The 23,232-nt window shown below is 56.2% G+C and overlaps 1 protein-coding gene across 1 annotated transcript in view; it reads right to left on the bottom strand.

Moving 5' to 3' along the window:
• Positions 1-910: 910 nt before the first annotated feature.
• The window catches only part of LOC140400218 (pyruvate carboxylase, mitochondrial-like), a 606,247-nt gene continuing 583,925 nt past the window's right edge, over positions 911-23,232 (bottom strand). The window contains exons 11-12 of the mRNA XM_072489687.1: positions 20,253-20,393; positions 911-3,065 (exon numbers count right to left, since the gene is read on the bottom strand). Coding sequence (XP_072345788.1) covers positions 2,817-3,065; positions 20,253-20,393 — 390 coding nt within the window. The 3' untranslated portion in view covers positions 911-2,816. The remainder of the gene's footprint in view (positions 3,066-20,252; positions 20,394-23,232) is intronic.

The raw sequence follows: 23,232 nt of genomic DNA, 5'->3' as shown, positions 1-23,232 counted from the left end.
GTCTGCGGGAACATAAGACAACGCCTTGCCCCTGTTTCAACCCATCCGCTGCTGAAACCCTCGTCCATTCTATCGCTACCTCAAGACTTGACTATTCCAATGCACTCCTGGCTGGAATTTGATATTCCTACGTGTGCGCTGACGAGTGCATGACAAAAAACTTCCACAGCACGTGTCTTTTTTCAGAAATGCACAAGACCCGCATCCCCGAGTACCTATTCTTTATCAGCGGCTCCGTGGGTATCTCTACGAAGGGGATCAGAACTGGAGAAACACGGGGAGGAGATATAAGGTGCGGGAGAAAGAGTGGGGAGGGAGTGGGAAATATTGGATAGGTCTTGCAAAGAGACAGCACAGCAGGATGGGCTGAATGGCCCACCCGGTGATTGCCCGGAGGAGCAGATCGCTGGTCGTAAACCGATGAACGCATTTGTTTGACATTAATTTTCTTTTTATTTGCTAAACTCCACGATTATTTTATGATACATTTGCATTTGGAGTCTCTAGCCGAGTACAATCTTGCGTCTGACCTTTCCCCGTTTCCGCAGCTGCAAATAAAAGCCTGACGCGGGCCTTGCTGGTAAAACCACGGCAACTGCAAACACCGGCGGGTATATAAAGGCTGCACCTCTGGGTTTAGCCGTGTTGGACATTCAGTGTGCCGCCTGCAATCCCGTTCCTGGCTGGAGGTGGCGGGTCCCACAGCAGGGGCTCGGGGGAAAGCAACAACCGCCAGGCTACGCTGCTCGCCCCCCCCCCGCGGTCCCAGAGTCGCGGACGCGCCCGACCCACCAACCCCGCGCCACAGGACTCCAATCTTCCGGCCCACAAGTGTCAGGGAGGACTGATTCACTCGGAAGCTGAGGTTCCCCCCCCCCCGCCCACATAGACAGGAGGGTGCGTCCGTCCATCCCCGCAACGCCCCCCCCCCCCCCCACAACCCGCAAGAAGGATTTGAGAAGGACTGTGAGGGGATGGAGCTAAGCACAAGGTCGCCAACTCTGATCGCTCCCCCGCGTTGCCAACGCCTCGTGCTTCCCTGTGAGCGATTAATCCATCTCCATTCTCACCTCCCGTTCCGCACCCCCCCCCCCCCAAACCTGCGTACCGTGACGCACTGAACACACCGACGATAACGAGAGATCTGCTCACCCTCCCGTTCGGTCTCGCGTTGTCAGCGACAAAGGTTCGCAGCCGGGCCTGAGGGGTAGCAGCCCTGGTCTGCACCTTCTGTCGGGGTATCTCCGCCCCCCGCACCTCCCCGCCAACCCACGCGCGCGCACCCTGTCGGAAAGGAAAGGCGCGGAGATCCCCAGGACACAAGGTGGGGGAGGAGTGGGGCCTCCTGCCGGTCGGGGCGCTGCGGGGTTGAGCCGATGGGTCCGTTTCCACCGCTCGGCGCAGGCCCACGCTTCTCACCCTCGCCCGGGTAGCGCGGAGGGGAGGGCCTGCCCGTCCGCCGCCGGAGGCTCACTCCCAGAGCGGGACACGGGAAAAGTGGGTGGGGGGGGGGGGAGGGGGGGGTGTGCATTCCGTCGCAGAGCAGGTGTCCCACTATCTCAGAGGCTCCGCTCCCAGTCACCCTGAACGGAGATTTCATCCCCCCCAAAAAAAATTGAGGGAGGGGCAGTGGCTAACTTTCAGGCAGGCAGGAGCAGGGCAGTGTGGGAAGGCCCAGGCGGTGGCTGAACAATAATCCGTTAACAGACCCCAGTGAGGTATACAACAGGAGCAGGTCCCGCCATTCGCCACCCTGCTCGACGCCGGTCAGCTTGCCTCAGAGTGACGCTGATTGTTTTCTGCACTGAGGGAAGCATCTTTCTAAAACCGTTCGGACAACAGGGTCAGGGTCGCCCTCCCTCTCTGCCGGCGGTGAGGTTATGTCGCAAACTTTACATATCGAGCGAGCGAGAGTGAACCGGGCAGAAGGGTAAGGTCAGGCTTTCAAAATATGGATCCGCACATAGATTTGACGCATAGAAGGGCGATCCCCCACACTTGCTAAGCCGTCAGTAAACCTAAATGGCGAAGGGGGAGTCGCTCACTTAAATCAGTAAACCCATGTTGCTGCACGATGGATGGAGGTTAACCAGTTGCAATGAGAATACATTTGTGTCGGACACAAAACAGGGGTTAATGCAACTTTCCCTCTCATCCCGAGGTTAGTGTGTGGGCAGTTAACGCTGAACTGCTCCAGGGGGTCCCAGGTATGTGAGTCTAACCGTAACTTATATCCATGCTTCCTTTTATTCCGCTCGTGGGATGTGGGCCAACATTGGTTTCCGCCCCTCGCTATCTCGGTTATACATTTATTTATCTCCCAACTATTTCATCTGCGTCGCGCTTAATGACCTCGTCGACGGCACTCCTCTGGGAGTTTCAACGCTTCCTAGGCCTTGAACCCGTTTCAGAGGCAAATGCCGTCCTGTAGTCTCCTATGCTGGGGCGATGGGTCTGTACACAAACACTCCCACCTAAGGGGTGTGCGATGTATACTTTGACACAAGGGCAATTGGATTAGATAATGGCCAATAAATCAACAGTTTGCAACATGAGGCGGGGGAGGGGGTGCGGTGCGTTGCGGCGGGGAGGGTGTGGGGGGGGGGGGAGGCGAGGGGGAGACGTTCACGTAAATCAGTCCTGTTGAATCCCCCCTCGCGATGGAATAAGGGTCCCATGAAGTTATTCCCGCCGCCTTAATGTTAAACAATGTTGGGGAGGTGGGGGTTGACTGGGGCAGGAGGTGGGGGAGGCAGTGGGGTAGGGTCTCCCGGCGGAGGTTAGTAAGACTGGACGTGAGGAGGCAGCCGGGCGCGTTACTCGATTTCCAGGATGAGGTCGTCGCCCTCGAGGTGCATGTCGCGGGTGATGTAGATTTTCTTGATGGTGCCGGACATGGGCGAGTTCACCACCGTCTCCATCTTCATGGCGCTCAGCACGCACAACTGCTTGCCCTTCTCGATCCGGCTGCCCTCCTTCACCTTGATGTCCACCACCTTGCCCGGCATCGGGGCGCCGATCTGGCCCTTGACATCCTTCAGAGCTTTGGGGTGGAAGTGCATCTCCTGTGATTTGGGGGGGGGGATAAGAGGCACAGACGAGGTGTGGTTAGACCGTGCACTAAACCCGACCTGACCTCCACTGCTGACCCCCGCCCCCCACTCTTCCACATGTCACTATTCGGTGGGGTGAAAAGTGTAGTTTTACACTTTGGAAGGAAGAATAAAAAAACAGAGAAGGGCGAACCTCCACACTTGCTAAACCGTCAGTAAACCCATGTTACTGCATGACGGAGGGAGGTTAGCCAGTTTCGAGGGTGGAGAGGGTGGTACGGCGGCACAGCGGTCAGCACCGCTGCCTCGCCGCGCCAGGGACCCTGGTTCGATTCCGGCCTCGGGTGCCTGCCTTCCTGGAGTTTGCACCTTCTCCCCCGTGCCTGCGTGGGTTGCCTCCGGGTGCTCCGGTTTCCACCCACAGTCCGAAGACCGCGCGGGTTCGATGGATCGGCCGTGCTAAAAATTGCCCCTTAGTGTCGAAAAGGTCAGGTGGGGCTACTGGGTTCTGGCGACAGGGTGGAGGCGTGGGCCGAGGTAGGGCACTCTTTCAGAGGGCCAATACAGACTTGATGGGCCGAGCGACCTCCTTCTGCACTGCAGGGATTCTACAAATTCTTACCTATGCTGTAAGAACGGTTGCAGAATTCCGAAGTGCAGAGGGATCTGGGAGTTCTAGTGCATGAGTCACCAAAAGGTTAGCATGCCGGTTCAGCAATTAATTAAGAAGGCTCGTGGAATGCTACCCTTTGTTACAAGAGGGATTGAACAGAAAAGTAAGGACGTTATGCTTTAGTTGTACTGGACATTGGGAACACCACGGGCGAGATTCTCCGACCCCCCCGCTGGGTCGGAGAATCGCCGGGGGCTGGCGCGAATCCCGCCCCCGCCAGTTGCCGAATTCTCCGGCATCGGAGATTCGGCGGGGGCGGGAATTGGGCCGCGCCGGTTGGCGGGCCCCCCCCCGCGATTCTCCGGCCCGGATGGGCCGAAGTCCTGCTGCTAGGATGCCTGTCCCGCCGGCGTGGATTAAACCACCTCTCTTACCGGCGGGACAAGGCTGCGCGGGCGGGCTCTGGGGTCCTGGGGTGGTCTGGCCCCGGGGGGTGCCCCCACGGTGGCCTGGCCCGCGATCGGGGCCCACCGATCTGTGGTCGGGCCTGTGCCGTGGGGGCACTCTTTTCCTTCCGCCTTCGCCACGGTCTCCACCATGGCGGAGGCGGAAGAGACCCCCTCCGCTGCGCATGCGCGGGGATGCCGTGAGCGACCGCTAATGCTCCCGTGCATGCGCCGCCCGGCAATTTCATTTCCGCGCCAGCTGGCGGGGCGGAAATCAGTCCGGCGCGGGCCTAGCCCCTCAAGTTTAGGGCTCTGCCCCCCAAGATGCGGAGGATTCCGCACCTTTGGGGCGGCGCGATGCCCGACTGATTTGCGCCGTTTTTGGCGCCCGTCGGCGGACATCGCGCCGATACTGGTGAATTTTGCCCCACATGTACGCAGTTTGGCCTCTAACAAAGGTGTAAGTGTGTTGGAGGCGGTTCAGAGGAGCTTTGCTAGATTGATATCTAGAATGGGCAGGTTGTCTAATGTCGATAAGTTAGACAGACGGGGCTTGTTTCTATGGAGTTTAGAAGAGAGAGTGGGGTAGGCCCCGATTGAAGTATATAAGATCCAGAGCAGTCTCAACAAGGTGGACATGGAAAGGACGTTTCTTCTTATTGGGGAGTCCAGAACTCGGGAGGAACTGTTTTAAAATTGGGGGGGCGGGTGGGTCAATCTTACAGAACGGAGACGAGGAGAATTATTTTCCCTCAGAGGGCTTTGCGACTCTGGAACGCTCTGCTTCAGAAGGCGGGAGAGGGCGGGGGGTGGGGTCCACTGAATATTTTTAAGGTGGAAAAGGTTATCGGGGGGGGGGGGGGGGGGGTAGATGAGGAATGTGGAACACGGAAACACAAACAGATCGGCCGTGAATGGCAGAGCAGGTTCGGGGGGCCGGATGGCCGAATTTTTAATGTATGTTCGTAACCCCTAAATCCCCGAGAGACTAAAAGTCTGCCCACCCCACAGCCTTAAATATATTCAACGATGGAGTTGAATCCTCTGGGATAGAGAATTCCAAAGATTTACAACTCTTTGAGCGAAGACATTTCTCCTCGTCTCAGTCCCCAAAATGTCCGACTCCTTCCCCAAGAGAAGAAACTTCTCCTCATCTCAGACCACAAAATGGCCGACTCCTTCCCCGAGTGAAGACATTTCTCCTCGTCTCAGTCCCCAAAATGGCCGACTCCTTCCCCGCGCGAAGACATCATTTCTCCTCATCTCAGTCCCCCAACACGTCCGACTCCTTCCCCAAGAGAAGAAACTTCTCCTCATCTCAGACCACAAAATGGCCGACTCCTTCCCCGAGTGAAGACATTTCTCCTCGTCTCAGTCCCCAAAATGTCCGACTCCTTCCCCGAGCGAAGACATTTCTCCTCGTCTCAGTCCCCAAAATGGCCGACTCCTTCCCCAAGAGAAGAAACTTCTCCTCATCTCGGTCCCCAAAATGGCCGACTCCTTCCCCGCGCGAAGACATCATTTCTCCTCATCTCAGTCCCCCAACACGTCCGACTCCTTCCCCAACTGAAGAAACTTCTCATCATCTCAGACCACAAAATGGCCGACTCCTTCCCCGAGCGAAGAAATTTCTCCTCATCTCAGTCCCCCAAATGGCCGACTCCTTCCGCGAGGTGAGGAAATTTCTCCTCATCTCGGTCCCCAAAATGTCCGACTCCTTCCCCAAGAGAAGAAACTTCTCCTCATCTCAGACCACAAAATGGCCGACTCCCCCGAGCGAAGACATTTCTCCTCGTCTCAGTCCCCAAAATGGCCGACTCCTTCCCCGAGTGAAGAAATATCACATCTCAGACCCCTAAAGGTTTTAGTTCCCTGAAGAACTTGCCATTTCTCTTCCTCATTGCTTGCACATGTTAACCTTCTGTTTCTTGTCTCTCTGAATATCAACACTGACAGGTTTCACACCTTCGAAAAAATATTCAGCTTCTTCACTCCAATGAACAAAGTGAATAACTTTGAACTTCCCTACATTTGACTCCATCCGCCTACTCACCAAAACTGTCAACATCACACTGCCGTCTCGCTGCGCCCCCCTCTACAATTCACGTTGTTGAAAAGGCATGATTAATACTGTCACTGCAGCATTCTCTCAGTCACGCTGCCCGACAGTGCAGTGCTCCCTCAGTACTGACCCTCTGACAGTGCGGCACTCCCTCAGTACTGACCCTCTGACAGTGCGGCACTCCCTCAGTACTGACCCTCTGACAGTGCAGCACTCCCTCAGTACTGACCCTCTGACAGTGCAGCACTCCCTCAGTACTGACCCTCTGACAGTGCGGCACTCCCTCAGTACTGACCCTCTGACAGTGCAGCACTCCCTCAGTACTGACCCTCTGACAGTGCAGCACTCCCTCAGTACTGACCCTCTGACAGTGCGGCACTCCCTCAGTACTGACCCTGTGACAGTGCGGCACTCCCTCAGTACTGACCCTCTGACAGTGCAGCACTCCCTCAGTACTGACCCTCTGACAGTGCAGCACTCCCTCAGTACAGACCCTCTGACAGTGCAGTGCTCCCTCAGTACTGACCCTCTGACAGTGCGGCACTCCCTCAGTACTGACCCTCTGACAGTGCAGCACTCCCTCAGTACTGACCCTCTGACAGTGCAGCACTCCCTCAGTACAGACCCTCTGACAGTGCAGCGCTCCATCAGTACTGACCCTCTGACAGTGCGGCACTCCCTCAGTACTGACCCTCTAACAGTGCGGCACTCCCTCAGTACTGACCCACTGACAGTGCAGCACTCCCTCAGTACTGACCCTCTGACAGTGCGGCACCGCCTCAGTACTGACCCCCTGACAGTGCGGCACTCCCTTAGTACTGACCCTCTGACAGTGCGGCACTCCCTTAGTACTGACTCTCTGACAGTGCAGCACTCCCTCAGTACTGACCCTCTGACAGTGCCGCGCTCCCTCAGTACTGACTCTCTGACAGTGCAGCACTCCCTCAGTACTGACCCTCCGACAGTGCGGCACTCGCTCAGTACTGACCCTCTGACAGTGCCGCGCTCCCTCAGTACTGACCCTCTGACAGTGCGGCACTCCCTCAGTACTGACCCCCTGACAGTGCGGCACTCCCTCAGTACTGACCCTCTGACAGTGCAGCGCTCCCTCAGTACTGACCCTCTGACAGTGCAGCGCTCCCTCAGACTGACCCTCTGACAGTGCAGCACCCCCTCAGTACTGACCCTCTGTCAGTGCAGCACTTCCTCAGTACTGACCCTCTGACAGTGCGGCACCGCCTCAGTACTGACCCTCTGACAGTGCGGCACTCCCTCAGTACTGACCCTCTGACAGTGCAGCACTCCCTCAGGACTGACCCTCTGACAGTGCGGCACTCCCTCAGGACTGACCCTCTGACAGTGCGGCACTGCCTCAGTACTGACCCTCTGACAGTGCAGCACTCCCTCAGTACTGACCCTCTGACAGTGCGGCACTGCCTCAGTACTGACCCTCTGACAGTGCAGCACTCCCTCAGTACTGACCCTCTGACAATGCAGCACTCCCTCAGTACTGACCCTCTGACAGTGCAGCACTCCCTCAGTGCTGACCCTCTGACAGTGCAGCACTCCCTCAGTACTGACCCTCTGACAGTGCAGCACTCCCTCAGTACTGACCCTCCGACAGTGCAGTACTCCCTCAGTACTGACCCTCTGACAGTGCGGTTCTCCCTCAGTACTGAGCCTCTGACAGTGCAGCTCTCCCTCAGTACTGAGCCTCTGACAGTGCGGCACTCCCTCAGTACTGACCCTCTGACAGTGCAGCAGTCCCTCAGTACTGACCCTCTGACAGTGCAGCACTCCCTCAGTACTGACCCTCTGTCAGTGCAGCACTCCCTCAGTACTGACCCTCTGACAGTGCAGCACCCCCTCAGTACTGACCCTCTGTCAGTGCAGCACTCCCTCAGTACTGACCCTCTGACATTGCGGCACTGCCTCAGTACTGACCCTCTGACAGTGCAGCACTCCCTCAATACTGACACTCTGACAATGCAGCACTCCCGCAGTACTGACCCTCTGACAGTGCAGCACTCCCTCAGTACTGACCCTCTGACAGTGCAGCACTCCCTCAGTACTGACCCTCTGACAGTGCAGCACTCCCTCAGTACTGACCCTCTGACAGGGCTGTGCTCCCTCAGTACTGACCCTCTGACAGCGCTGCACTCCCTCAATACTGACCCTCTGTCAGGGCAGTGCTCCCTCAGTACTGACCCTCTGACAGTGCGGCACTCCCTCAGTACTGACCCTCTGACAGTGCAGCACTCCCTCAGTACTGACCCTCTGACAGTGCAGCACTCCCTCAGTACAGACCCTCTGACAGTGCAGCGCTCCATCAGTACTGACCCTCTGACAGTGCGGCACTCCCTCAGTACTGACCCTCTAACAGTGCGGCACTCCCTCAGTACTGACCCACTGACAGTGCAGCACTCCCTCAGTACTGACCCTCTGACAGTGCGGCACCGCCTCAGTACTGACCCCCTGACAGTGCGGCACTCCCTTAGTACTGACCCTCTGACAGTGCGGCACTCCCTTAGTACTGACTCTCTGACAGTGCAGCACTCCCTCAGTACTGACCCTCTGACAGTGCCGCGCTCCCTCAGTACTGACTCTCTGACAGTGCAGCACTCCCTCAGTACTGACCCTCCGACAGTGCGGCACTCGCTCAGTACTGACCCTCTGACAGTGCCGCGCTCCCTCAGTACTGACCCTCTGACAGTGCGGCACTCCCTCAGTACTGACCCCCTGACAGTGCGGCACTCCCTCAGTACTGACCCTCTGACAGTGCAGCGCTCCCTCAGTACTGACCCTCTGACAGTGCAGCGCTCCCTCAGACTGACCCTCTGACAGTGCAGCACCCCCTCAGTACTGACCCTCTGTCAGTGCAGCACTTCCTCAGTACTGACCCTCTGACAGTGCGGCACCGCCTCAGTACTGACCCTCTGACAGTGCGGCACTCCCTCAGTACTGACCCTCTGACAGTGCAGCACTCCCTCAGGACTGACCCTCTGACAGTGCGGCACTCCCTCAGGACTGACCCTCTGACAGTGCGGCACTGCCTCAGTACTGACCCTCTGACAGTGCAGCACTCCCTCAGTACTGACCCTCTGACAGTGCGGCACTGCCTCAGTACTGACCCTCTGACAGTGCAGCACTCCCTCAGTACTGACCCTCTGACAATGCAGCACTCCCTCAGTACTGACCCTCTGACAGTGCAGCACTCCCTCAGTGCTGACCCTCTGACAGTGCAGCACTCCCTCAGTACTGACCCTCTGACAGTGCAGCACTCCCTCAGTACTGACCCTCCGACAGTGCAGTACTCCCTCAGTACTGACCCTCTGACAGTGCGGTTCTCCCTCAGTACTGAGCCTCTGACAGTGCAGCTCTCCCTCAGTACTGAGCCTCTGACAGTGCGGCACTGCCTCAGTACTGACCCTCTGACAGTGCAGCACTCCCTCAGTACTGACCCTCTGACAGTGCGGCACTGCCTCAGTACTGACCCTCTGACAGTGCAGCACTCCCTCAGTACTGACCCTCTGACAATGCAGCACTCCCTCAGTACTGACCCTCTGACAGTGCAGCACTCCCTCAGTGCTGACCCTCTGACAGTGCAGCACTCCCTCAGTACTGACCCTCTGACAGTGCAGCACTCCCTCAGTACTGACCCTCCGACAGTGCAGTACTCCCTCAGTACTGACCCTCTGACAGTGCGGTTCTCCCTCAGTACTGAGCCTCTGACAGTGCAGCTCTCCCTCAGTACTGAGCCTCTGACAGTGCGGCACTCCCTCAGTACTGACCCTCTGACAGTGCAGCAGTCCCTCAGTACTGACCCTCTGACAGTGCAGCACTCCCTCAGTACTGACCCTCTGTCAGTGCAGCACTCCCTCAGTACTGACCCTCTGACAGTGCAGCACCCCCTCAGTACTGACCCTCTGTCAGTGCAGCACTCCCTCAGTACTGACCCTCTGACATTGCGGCACTGCCTCAGTACTGACCCTCTGACAGTGCAGCACTCCCTCAATACTGACACTCTGACAATGCAGCACTCCCGCAGTACTGACCCTCTGACAGTGCAGCACTCCCTCAGTACTGACCCTCTGACAGTGCAGCACTCCCTCAGTACTGACCCTCTGACAGTGCAGCACTCCCTCAGTACTGACCCTCTGACAGGGCAGTGCTCCCTCAGTACTGACCCTCTGACAGCGCTGCACTCCCTCAATACTGACCCTCTGTCAGGGCAGTGCTCCCTCAGTACTGACCCTCTGACAGTGCGGCACTCCCTCAGTACTGACCCTCTGACAGTGCAGCACTCCCTCAGTACTGACCCTCTGACAGTGCAGCACTCCCTCAGTACAGACCCTCTGACAGTGCAGCGCTCCATCAGTACTGACCCTCTGACAGTGCGGCACTCCCTCAGTACTGACCCTCTAACAGTGCGGCACTCCCTCAGTACTGACCCACTGACAGTGCAGCACTCCCTCAGTACTGACCCTCTGACAGTGCGGCACCGCCTCAGTACTGACCCCCTGACAGTGCGGCACTCCCTTAGTACTGACCCTCTGACAGTGCGGCACTCCCTTAGTACTGACTCTCTGACAGTGCAGCACTCCCTCAGTACTGACCCTCTGACAGTGCCGCGCTCCCTCAGTACTGACTCTCTGACAGTGCAGCACTCCCTCAGTACTGACCCTCCGACAGTGCGGCACTCGCTCAGTACTGACCCTCTGACAGTGCCGCGCTCCCTCAGTACTGACCCTCTGACAGTGCGGCACTCCCTCAGTACTGACCCCCTGACAGTGCGGCACTCCCTCAGTACTGACCCTCTGACAGTGCAGCGCTCCCTCAGTACTGACCCTCTGACAGTGCAGCGCTCCCTCAGACTGACCCTCTGACAGTGCAGCACCCCCTCAGTACTGACCCTCTGTCAGTGCAGCACTTCCTCAGTACTGACCCTCTGACAGTGCGGCACCGCCTCAGTACTGACCCTCTGACAGTGCGGCACTCCCTCAGTACTGACCCTCTGACAGTGCAGCACTCCCTCAGGACTGACCCTCTGACAGTGCGGCACTCCCTCAGGACTGACCCTCTGACAGTGCGGCACTGCCTCAGTACTGACCCTCTGACAGTGCAGCACTCCCTCAGTACTGACCCTCTGACAGTGCGGCACTGCCTCAGTACTGACCCTCTGACAGTGCAGCACTCCCTCAGTACTGACCCTCTGACAATGCAGCACTCCCTCAGTACTGACCCTCTGACAGTGCAGCACTCCCTCAGTGCTGACCCTCTGACAGTGCAGCACTCCCTCAGTACTGACCCTCTGACAGTGCATCACTCCCTCAGTACTGACCCTCCGACAGTGCAGTACTCCCTCAGTACTGACCCTCTGACAGTGCGGTTCTCCCTCAGTACTGAGCCTCTGACAGTGCAGCTCTCCCTCAGTACTGAGCCTCTGACAGTGCGGCACTCCCTCAGTACTGACCCTCTGACAGTGCAGCAGTCCCTCAGTACTGACCCTCTGACAGTGCAGCACTCCCTCAGTACTGACCCTCTGTCAGTGCAGCACTCCCTCAATACTGACACTCTGACAATGCAGCACTCCCGCAGTACTGACCCTCTGTCAGGGCAGTGCTCCCTCAGTACTGACCCTCTGACAGTGCAGCACTCCCTCAGTACTGACCCTCTGACAGGGCAGTGCTCCCTCAGTACTGACCCTCTGACAGTGCAGCTCTCCCTCAGTACTGACCCTCTGACAGTGCGGCACTCCCTCAGTACTGACCCTCTGACAGTGCAGCACTCCCTCAGTACTGACACTCTGACAGTGCGGCACTCCCTCAGTACTGACCCTCTGACAGTGCGGCACTCCCTCAATACTGACTCCCTGACAGTGCGGCACTCCCTCAGTACTGACCCTCTGACAGTGCAGCACGCCCTCAGTACTGACCCTCTGACAGTGCGGCACTCCCACAGCACTGACCCTCTGACAATGCCGCACTCCCTCAGTGCTGACCCTCTGACAGTGCAGCACTCCCTCAGTACTGACTCTCTGACAGTGCAGCTCTCCCTCAGTACTGACCATCTGACAGTGCAGCACTCCCTCAGCGCTGACCCTCTGACAATGCAGTACTCCCTCAGTGCTGACCCTCTGACAGTGCAGTACTCCCTCAGTGCTGACCCTCTGACAGTGCAGCACTCCCTCAGTACTGACTCTCTGACAGTGCAGCACTTCCTCAGTACTGACCATCTGACAGTGCAGCACTCCCTCAGCACAGACCCTCTGACAATGCAGCACTCCCTCAGTACTGACCCTCTGACAGTGCCGCACTCCCTCAGTACTGACCCTCTGACAGTGCAGCACTCCCTCAGTACTGACTCTCTGACAGTGCAGCACTCCCTCAGTACTGACCATCTGACAGTGCAGCACTCCCTCAGTACTGACCCTCTGACAGTGCAGCACTCCCTCTGTACTGACCCTCTGACAGTGCAGCACTCCCTCAGTACTGACCCTCTGACAGTGCAGCACCCTCAGTACTGACCCTCTGACAGTGCGCACTCCCTCAGTACTGACCCTCTGACAATGCAGCACTCTCTCAGTACTGACCCTCTGACAGTGTAGCGCTCCCTCAGTACTGACTCTCTGACAGTGCAGCACCCTCAGTACTGACCCTCTGACAGTGCCGCACTCCCTCAGTACTGACCCTCTGACAGTGCAGCACTCCCTCAGTACTGACTCTCTGACAGTGCAGCTCTCCCTCAGTACTGACCATCTGACAGTGCAGCACTCCCTTAGCGCTGACCCTCTGACAATGCAGCACTCCCTCAGTACTGACCTTCTGACAGTGCGGCTCTCCCTCAGTACTGACCCTCTGACAGTGCAGCACTCCCTCAGCACAGACCCTCTGGCAATGCAGCACTCCCTCAGTACTGACCCTCTGACAGTGCCGCACTCCCTCAGTACTGACCCTCTGACAGTGCAGCACTCCCTCAGTACTGACTCTCTGACAGTGCAGCACTCCCTCAGTACTGACCATCTGACAGTGCAGCACTCCCTCAGTACTGACCCTCTGACAGTGCAGCACTCCCTCTGTACTGACCCTCTGACAGTGCAGCACCCTCAGTACTGACCCTCTGACAGTGCGCACTCCCTCAGTACTGACCCTCTGACAGTGCAGCACTCCCTCAGTACTGACCCTCTGACAGTGCAGCACTCCCTTAGTACTGACCCTCTGACAGTGCGCACTCCCTCAGTACTGACCCTCTGACAGTGCAGCACTCTCTCAGTACTGACCCTCTGACAGTGCGGCGCTCCCTCAGTACTGACTCTCTGACAGTGCAGCACCCTCAGTACTGACCCTCTGACAGTGCGCACTCCCTCAGTACTGACCCTCTGACAGTGCGGCACTCCCTCAGTACTGACCCTCCTGACAGTGCAGCACTCCCTCAGTACTGACTCTCTGACAGTGCAGCACTCCCTCAGTACTGACCCTCTGACAGTGCAGCACTCCCTCAGTACTGACTCTCTGACAGTGCAGCACTCCCTCAGTACTGACCCTCTGACAGTGCAGCACTCCCTCAGTACTGACCCTCCGACAGTGCAGCACTCCCTCAGTACTGACCCTCTGACAGTGCAGCACTCCCTCAGTACTGACTCTCTGACTGTGCAGCACTCCCTCAGTACTGACCCTCTGACAGTGCAGCACCCTCAGTACTGACCCTCTGACAGTGCGCACTCCCTCAGTACTGACCCTCTGACAGTGCGGCACTCCCTCAGTACTGACCCTCTGACAGTGCGGCGCTCCCTCAGTACTGACCCTCCGACAGTGCAGCACTCCCTCAGTACTGACCCTCTGACAGTGCAGCACTCCCTCAGTACTGACCCTCTGACTGTGCAGCACTCCCTCAGTACTGACCCTCTGACAGTGCAGCACCCTCAGTACTGACCCTCTGACAGTGCGCACTCCCTCAGTACTGACCCTCTGACAGTGCGGCACTCCCTCAGTACTGACCCTCTGACAGTGTGGCACTCCCTCAGTACTGACTCTCTGACAGTGCAGCACTCCCTCAGTACTGACTCTCTGACAGTGCAGCACTCCCTCAGTACTGACCCTCTGACAGTGCAGCACTCCCTCAGTACTGACTCTCTGACAGTGCAGCACTCCCTCAGTACTGACCCTCTGACAGTGCAGCACTCCCTCAGTACTGACCCTCCGACAGTGCAGCACTCCCTCAGTACTGACCCTCTGACAGTGCAGCACCCTCAGTACTGACCCTCTGACAGTGCGGCACTCCCTCAGTACTGACCCTCTGACAGGGCATCACCCTCAGTACTGACCCTCTGACAGTGCGGCACTCCCTCAGTACTGACCCTCTGACAGTGCAGCACTCCCTCAGTACTGACCCTATGACAGTGCGGCACTCCCTCAGTACTGACCCTCTGACAGTGCAGCACTCCCTCAGTACTGACCCTCTGACAGTGCAGCACTCCCTCAGTACTGACCCTCTGACAGTGCAGCGCTCCCTCAGTACTGACCCTCTGACAGTGCGGCACTCCCTCAGTACTGACCCTCTGACAGTGCAGCACTCCCTCAGTACTGACCCTCTGACAGTGCAGCACTCCCTCAGTACTGACCCTCTGACAGTGCGGCACTCCCTCAGTACTGACCCTCTGACAGTGCAGCACTCCCTCAGTACTGACCCTCTGACAGTGCGGCACTGCTTGATTGACAGATAACTGTCGAGCGATTGCTGGGAGCGAGCCGTGCCGGGAGAGGGGTGGGGGGGGCATGGCTGACGTGCAAGAATTGCAGGAGTGCAGCAATCCCGGGAGGGCGGTGCGGCTGGCAGAGGAGGTGGAGGCTGCAGGGGCGGGCAGGGCAGGGGGATCTGACAAGATCAGAGCTTGGAAATGAAGGCGTCGCCGGAACGCATTTGGAGTGAGTTCCGACACAGCGGAGCAGCCTGGAGAGGCAACAGAGCTGGGATGGTGGGCCCTCGGGGGCGCCTGCTCCCTGCAAGCACCCCAGCCTCGCAAAACCGACCCACAGGCTTCCAATGTGCAGACGGGCTGGTAGCAGAACTTGCTGACGTTGTGTGTGTGAGGGAACCGTGCAGTGTCACAGGGGCGCCTCCTCCCTCCCCGGACACTAGGTGGCAGTGCTGCATCAGGCGAGCAGTGAGCTGAGCTCCCTTGATGCACAGGAGGAGATGCTTTCTTCTTCTCTCCAGTTCCCAGAGAGAGTGCCGGCTGCCTTGCTGCAGCCCCCAGACAGTCCCCCCCCCCCCCCCCCCCCCTCCGTCTGCCAAGCTTGGAGACACCAGCGCCGCTCAGGAGGCATCCCCTCGCCCCCTCGCCGTTTCCTATTTGTGGAACCTCGCTGAGCAGGAAGATAGTGAACCCTCGAACGTCAGTGACCGCACGTCCGGAGGAACTCGCTACGAGCTGCTCCTGGGGCGGCAGGGAGGCACAGTGTTTAGCACTGTCGCCTCACAGCGCCAGGGAACGTGTTCGATTCCGGCCTCGGGTCGCTGTCTGTGCGGAGTCTGCACGTTAGAACATAGAACGATACAGCGCAGTACAGGCCCTTCGGCCCACGATGTTGCACCAAAACAAAAGCCATCTAACCTACACTATGCCATTATCATCCATATGTTTATCCAATAAACTTTTAAATGCCCTCAATGTTGGCGAGTTCACTACTGTAGCAGGTAGGGCATTCCACGGCCTCACTACTCTTTGCGTAAAGAACCTACCTCTGACCTCTGTCCTCTATCTATTACCCCTCAGTTCAAAGCTATGTCCCCTCGTGCCAGCCATATCCATCCGCGGGAGAAGGCTCTCACTGTCCACCCTATCCAACCCCCTGATCATTTTGTATGCCTCTATTAAGTCTCCTCTTAACCTTCTTCCCTCCAACGAAAACAACCTCAAGTCCATCAGCCTTTCCTCATAAGATTTTCCCTCCATACCAGGCAACAACCTGGTAAATCTCCTCTGCACCCGCTCCAAAGCCTCCACGTCCTTCCTATAATGCGGTGACCAGAACTGTACGCAATACTCCAAATGCGGCCGTACCAGAGTTCTGTACATTTGAAACATGACCTCCCGACTCCGGAACTCAATCCCTCTACCAATAAAGGCCAACACTCCATAGGCCTTCTTCGCAACCCTATCAACCTGGGTGGCAACTTTCAGGGATCTATGTACATGGACACCTAGATCCCTCTGCTCATCCACACTTTCAAGAACTTTACCATTAGCCAAATATTCCGCATTCCTGTTATTCCTTCCAAAGTGAATCACCTCACACTTCTCTACATTAAACTCCATTTGCCACCTCTCAGCCCAGCTCTGCAGCTTATCCATATCCCTCTGTAACCTGCTACATCCTTCCACACTATCGACAACACCACCGACTTTAATATCGTCTGCAAATTTACTCACCCACCCTTCTGCGCCTTCCTCTAGGTCATTGATAAAAATGACAAACAGCAACGGCCCCAGAACAGATCCTTGTGGTACTCCACTTGTGACTGTACTCCATTCTGAACATTTCCCATCAACCACCACCCTCTGTCTTCTTTCAGCTAGCCAATTTCTGATCCACATCTCTAAATCACCCTCAATCCCCAGCCTCCGTATTTTCTGCAATAGCCTACCGTGGGGAACCTTATCAAACGCTTTGCTGAAATCCATATACGCCACATCAACTGCTCTACCCTCATCTACCTGTTCAGTCACCTTCTCAAAGAACTCAATAAGGTTTGTGAGGCATGACCTACCCTTCACAAAGCCATGCTGACTATCCCTGATAGTCAGCATGGCAGACACGTTCTCCCCGTGTCTGCGTGGGTTTCCTCCGGGTGCTCCGGTTTCCTCCCACAGTCCAAAGATGTGCAGGTTAGGTGGATTGGCCGTGCTAAATTGTCCCTTAGTGTCCAAAGATGTGCAGGTTAGGTGGATTGGCCGTGCTAAATTGCCCCTTAATGTCCAAAGATGGGCAGGTTAGGTGGATTGGCCGTGCTAAATTGCCCCTTCGTGTCCAAAGATGTGCAGGTTAGGTGGATTGGCCGTGCTAAATTGCCCCTTAGTGTCCAAAGATGTGCAGGTTAGGTGGATTGGCCGCACTAAATTGTCCCTTAGTGTCCAAAGATGTGCAGGTTAGGTGGATTGGCCGTGCTAAATTGCCCCTTAGTGTCCAAAGATGTGCAAGTTAGGTGGATTGGCCGCGCTAAATTGTCCCTTAGTGTCCAAAGATGTGCAAGTTAGGTGGATTGGCCGCGCTAAATTGTCCCTTAGTGTCCAAAGATGTGCAGGTTAGGTGGATTGGCCGTGCTAAATTGCCCCTTACTGTCCAAAGATGTGCAGGTTAGGTGGATTGGACGTGCTAAATTGTCCCTTAGTGTCCAAAGATGTGCAGGTTAGGTGGATTGGCCGTGCTAAATTGTCCCTTAGTGTCCAAAGATGTGCAGGTTAGGTGGATTGGCCGTGCTAAATTGTCCCGTAGTGTCCAAAGATGTGCAGGTTAGGTGGATTGGACGTGCTAAATTGTCCCTTAGTGTCCAAAGATGTGCAGGTTACGTGGATTGGCCGTGCTAAATTGTCCCTTAGTGTCCAAAGATGTGCAGGTTAGGTGGATTGGCCGTGCTAAATTGCCCCTTAGTGTCCAAAGATGTGCAGGTTAGGTGGATTGGCCGTGCTAAATTGTCCCTTAGTGTCCAAAGATGTGCAGGTTAGGTGGATTGGCCGTGCTAAATTGCCCCTTAGTGTCCAAAGATGTGCAGGTTAGGTGGACTGGCCGTGCTAAATTGTCCTTAATGTCCAAAGATGGGCACGTTAGGTGGATTGGCCATGCTAAATTGCTCCTTAGTGTCCAAAGATGTGCAGGTTAGGTGGATTGGCCGTGCTAAATTGTCCCTTAGTGTCCAAAGATGTGCAGGTTAGGTGGATTGGCCGTGCTAAATTGTCCCTTAGTGTCCAAAGATGTGCAGGTTGGGTGGATTGGCCGTGCTAAATTGTCCTTAGTGTCCAAAGATGTGCAGGCTAGGTGGATTGGCCGTGCTAAATTGTCCCTTAGTGTCCAAAGATGTGCAGGTTAGGTGGATTGGCCATGCTAAATTGCTCCTTAGTGTCCAAAGATGTGCAGGTTAGGTGGATTGGCCGTGCTAAATTGTCCCTTAGTGTCCAAAGATGTGCAGGTTAGGTGGATTGGCCGGGCTAAATTGTCCCTTAGTGTCCAAAGATGTGCAGGTTAGGTGGATTGGCCGTGCTAAATTGTCCCTTAGTGTCCAAAGATGTGCAGGTTAGTTGGATTGGCCATGCTAAATTGCTCCTTAGTGTCCAAAGATGTGCGGGTTAGGTGGATTGGCCGTGATAAATTGTCCCCTAGTGACAAAGATGTGCAGGTTAGGTGGATTGGCCGCGCTAAATTGCCCCTTAGTGTCCAAAGATGTGCAGGTTAGGTGGATTGGCTGTGCTAAATTGCCCCTTAGTGTCAAAAGATGTGCAAGTTAGGTGGATTGGCCGCGCTAAATTGTCCCTTAGTGTCCAAAGATGTGCAGGCTAGGTGGATTGGACGTGCTAAATTGTCCCTTAGTGTCCAAAGATGTGCAGGTTAGGTGGATTGGCCGTGCTAAATTGTCCCTTAGTGTCCAAAGATGTGCAGGTTAGGTGGATTGGCCGGGCTAAATTGCCCCTTAGTGTCCAAAGATGGGCAGGTTAGGTGGATTGGCCGTGCTAAATTGCCCCTTAGTGTCCAAAGATGTGCAGGTTAGGTGGATTGGCCGTGCTAAATTGCCCATTAGTGTCCAAAGATGTGCAGGTTAGGTGGATTGGCCGTGCTAAATTGCTCCTTCGTGTCCAAAGATGGGCAGGTTAGGTGGATTGGCCGTGCTACATTGCTCCTTAGTGTCCAAAGATGTGCAGGTTAGGTGGATTGGCCGTGCTAAATTGTCCCTTAGTGTCCAAAGCTGTGCAGGTTAGGTGGATTGGCCGCGCTAAATTGTCCCTTAGTGTCCAAAGATGTGCAGGTTAGGTGGATTGGCCGTGCTAAATTGTCCCTTAGTGTCCAAAGATGTGCAGGTTGGGTGCATTGGCCATGCTAAATTGCCCCTTAGTGTCCAAAGATGTGCAGGTTAGGTGGATTGGCCGTGCTAAATTGTCCCTTAGTGTCCAAAGATGTGCAGGTTGGGTGCATTGGCCATGCTAAATTGCTCCTTAGTGTCCAAAGATGTGCAGGTTGGGTGGATTGGCCGTGCTAAATTGTCCCTTAGTGTCCAAAGATGTGCAGGTTAGGTGGATTGGCTATGCTAAATTGTCCCTTAGTGTCCAAAGATGTGCAGGTTAGGTGGATTGGCCGTGCTAAATTGTCCCTTAGTGTCCAAAGATGTGCAGGTTAGTTGGATTGGCCGTGCTAAATTGTCCCTTAGTGTCCAAAGATGGGCAGGTTAGGTGGATTGGCCGTGCTAAATTTCCCCTTAGTGTCCAAAGATGTGTGGGTTAGGTGGATTGGCCGTGCTAAATTATCCCTTAGTGTCCAAAGATGTGCAGGTTAGGTGGATTGGCCGGGCTAAATTGTCCTTTCGTGTCCAAAGATGTGCAGGTTAGGTGGATTGACCGTGCTAAATTGTCCTTTAGTGTCCAAAGATGTGCGGGTCAGGTGGATTGGCCGTGCTAAATTGTCCCTTAGTGTCCAAAGATGTGCAGGTTAGGTGGATCGGTCGTGCTAAATTACCCCTTCGTGTCCAAAGATGTGCAGGTCAGGTGGATTGGCCGTGCTAAATTGACTTCTTAGTGTCCAAAGATGTGCGGGTTAGGTGGGGCTGGGGAGTGGGCCTAGATAGGGAGCTCTTTCAGAGGGTCAGTGCAGAGTCGACGGGCTGGATGCCTCCTTTTGCGCTGCAGGGATTCTGAGATTCTTGCTGTGATCGCACCGCTCTGCTCTGAGTCGCCATTCACACGTCAGGGCGATGCAACCCATTTCAGATGGAGACGTGATCAGTATCGCAACCGGTGCAGGTCCCTCGTGCGTTTCCTGCCAATAGCGATGGTGCCGCCATCGGCTCGATCCCGCCACCCCCCCCCCCCTCACCTTCATGGCCCGTGTATCCTTGACCAGGACTGAGCGCAGCTGCCCGTTCATCTCGAAGAACACCTCCCTCTGCCCCGCAACGTTCAAGTCGCCCAGAGCCAGTGCTTTGATGTGGAGTGTCTTCCCTCGTTCCAACTCCACCTGCGCAAAGAGAACATCACGTCAAAAACCCGCTTCAATCAACCCAGCTCTTCCCAGGGGTCCGTGCTCGGTGAGGCTCGTCTCTCCACCTCATCGAGCTGACGTGAAATCCCTCTGTTCATCCCCTCCCTCCTGACGTTCATTATCTATTGGTCCACCTTCCTTTCTGTCCACAACCTCAGTTTCAACCTCCCTTTCATGATTGTTAATTGTACCTTAATTATGTTGAGGTGCACAGGTGAAGGGCATTGTTTGATTAAGTACCCAGAGCACTTATAGAGAGAGACCGCCCTCTACTGAGGCTACATTCACGGCCTGGAGAGGGAGCACGCCTTGTCTGTGGGCACCATCGAGAGCTAACATGCCCAGTGGGCACCGTGGGGAATGGGGTATTTCTTCGGCCCCGTTAATCACATTTTGGTTCGCTGTTTCAAATTTCCTTTGATGCAGTGTCCCTTTCAGTTTGGTTAACTTCGTTCAATTGGCTTAAACAAAATAGCACAATGAAAGACTGTTAGAATGCATCACTGCGCCCCCAACGAAACAACACCGTGGGGCAGCGCGGTAGCATGGTGGTTAGCACAATTGCTTCACAGCTCCAGGGTCCCAGGTTGGATCCCCAGCTTGGGTCACTGTCTGTGTGGAGTCTGCACATCCTCCCCGTGTCTGCGTGGGTTTCCTCCGGGTGCTCCGGATTCCTCCCACAGTCCAAAGACCCGTTATGGGGATAGGGTGGAAGTGTGGGCTTAAGCAGGGTGCTCTTTCCAAGAGCCGGTGCAGACTCGATGGGCCAAATGGCCTCCCTTCTGCACCGTAAGTTCTATGATGGTTCCTTTACATTTTCTTCCCCAGGAGCTGTCAAGTTGCTTGAATTTGTTCATTTGTTTATTTGCATATTTGTTTCGCTGCTACACTCGAAGGAGTATATCGAGAGACGCCCGGGACACGGGGATCGTAGGCAGGAAGAAGCGTGTGTTATGCTGCGTCCTGTAACTGAACCCAGGATGAGGAAAAGTATTCGTGTCTGATTCCACGCTTCACCAACTGGCTGTGGATCGATGCCCGTTTCGGGCGGGTGTAGCGGGGTGTTCCTTGGCGCTCGACCCCGCTATCACACGGGACTTTATTGGGGGGCCTCGGGGAAGTGGGGGGGGGGGGGGGCTCCGGGGCCAGGCTTACCTCACTTCCTGCACTGATGATCCCAGCTGGCCGGCGCAGGAAGTGATCCGGGCGCCATCCGATCTCTCCACCCCTCCCGGACTCCCCACCGAGGACCCCCCCCCCCACCCCCACCCCCCCGGGCCCGATCCCTAGCACGGGCAACCTGGCACCTGGGCATTGCCTCGGTGTGTCACTCGAACATGTAAAGCCGGATCTTGCCCAGCGAGGGCGCGATCCAGATGGCGACGTTTCGGGAGATCTCGTTGGGTCTCACGAGGCGACCCGAGCGTCGGGAATCTCGCCGGAGGTAACGGCCTCGCCGGGCCGGGCGCGAGCAGGCCGTTGGATCGTGCCCGTTTGTGCGAATCGGCCCCCTCTTCTCCTGGCCTTTGATACGAACGACACCCATTTCCCATCGCGTCGTGGCCATCCCACTGTGCTCCCCGCAGACCTCGAGACCCCCCCCCCCCCCCAACCCACGAATGGTTATCAGCGCCCTGGATCAGAGGCACCCACAACCCCACCCCGCCCTCGTCGCCCCGCAACCGCCATCGGGCCCTCTGGTCAGCGTCCGTGCGTGGACTGGCACCGTGTCCCCGACATCACCGAGTCGGACGGGCTCCATAAAGGAGAACACTTCACCACAAGGGGCTTCCAGATGCTTCCGAGGACGCGAGCGAATTTAGGAATTTTTGTAAGGGCCACGAAGAATCCAGCACGAGTTTTAAGGATACTAAGTAATAACATTTATTTACTATAACATATATACATAACAGTAGCAGTAACTTCCCTTGCTACATACTCCTTCCTGCTGGTTCCTAAACTGGCCAGCTTTATTTATACTTGGGAGTTTACTAGTGGTTTCCCCGCCCCCCTCATTGGGGAAGCTCATACTCCCACAGGATTGTGGGATTGTCATTAGTCCCCAGCCAATGGTAAGTAGGCAGGTTATAACATCCCTCCCCCCCAAAGTCCAAGGAATCCACCGAAGACCCTGGCGAAGGAGGGCGTCGGACTCGTTTGGCCGCAGGCCGGACACCATTAGCACCCGGCGCTGGATCAGGCGGCGTGTAACGAGACGGAGACCGGCGCTTCCGTGATGAACGGTGCAACGGTTGTACATCCACGGCCCGTGGACCCGAGGATTCCCCCTCTGATGCGTCCTGTGTCTCCATCTTGGAGTCAGAGTCTGCTGCCTCCGTCATGTCAGCGTCTCTATCTCCATTCGGTCCCGTAACGACCTGCGCAGGCTTCGAGTGAGGCACCAGTGGAAGATTGTGAGGACTACCTTCCCTTGTCTCTGGTCTCTGCGGCTGTAGAAATGAGCTCCGGGGGCGGGGAATCTTTTGAGGGGATGGTCTTCTGGACCGAACGTGGTCTACATGTTTTCGCTGGAGCCGACCCTGGGCTTGCACTTGGTAAGATATAGGGCCTGTTTGGCGAAAGATTACGCCAGGAACCCATTGGGCACCACCAGCAAAATTCCGCACGAATATTGGGTCACCGGGCGCAAACCGCCGAATCGGCCAATGCCGAGACAATCCCTGTCCCTGCCGTTATTGTGTGCAGCGTACTTTTGCGCCAATGTCCGGGAAAACCATACTAAGGCGGGTGCGAAGTCGCCGGCCCATTAGGAGTTCTGCGGGAGCTACCCCAGTCACCGCATGGGGGGTGGTCC

The sequence above is a fragment of the Scyliorhinus torazame genome, chromosome 24 (assembly GCF_047496885.1).
Source record: "Scyliorhinus torazame isolate Kashiwa2021f chromosome 24, sScyTor2.1, whole genome shotgun sequence".
Taxonomy (NCBI): Eukaryota; Metazoa; Chordata; class Chondrichthyes; order Carcharhiniformes; family Scyliorhinidae; genus Scyliorhinus; species Scyliorhinus torazame.
The sequence above is the reverse complement of the archived record's forward strand: the minus strand, read 5'-3'. Positions and strand labels throughout refer to the sequence as shown.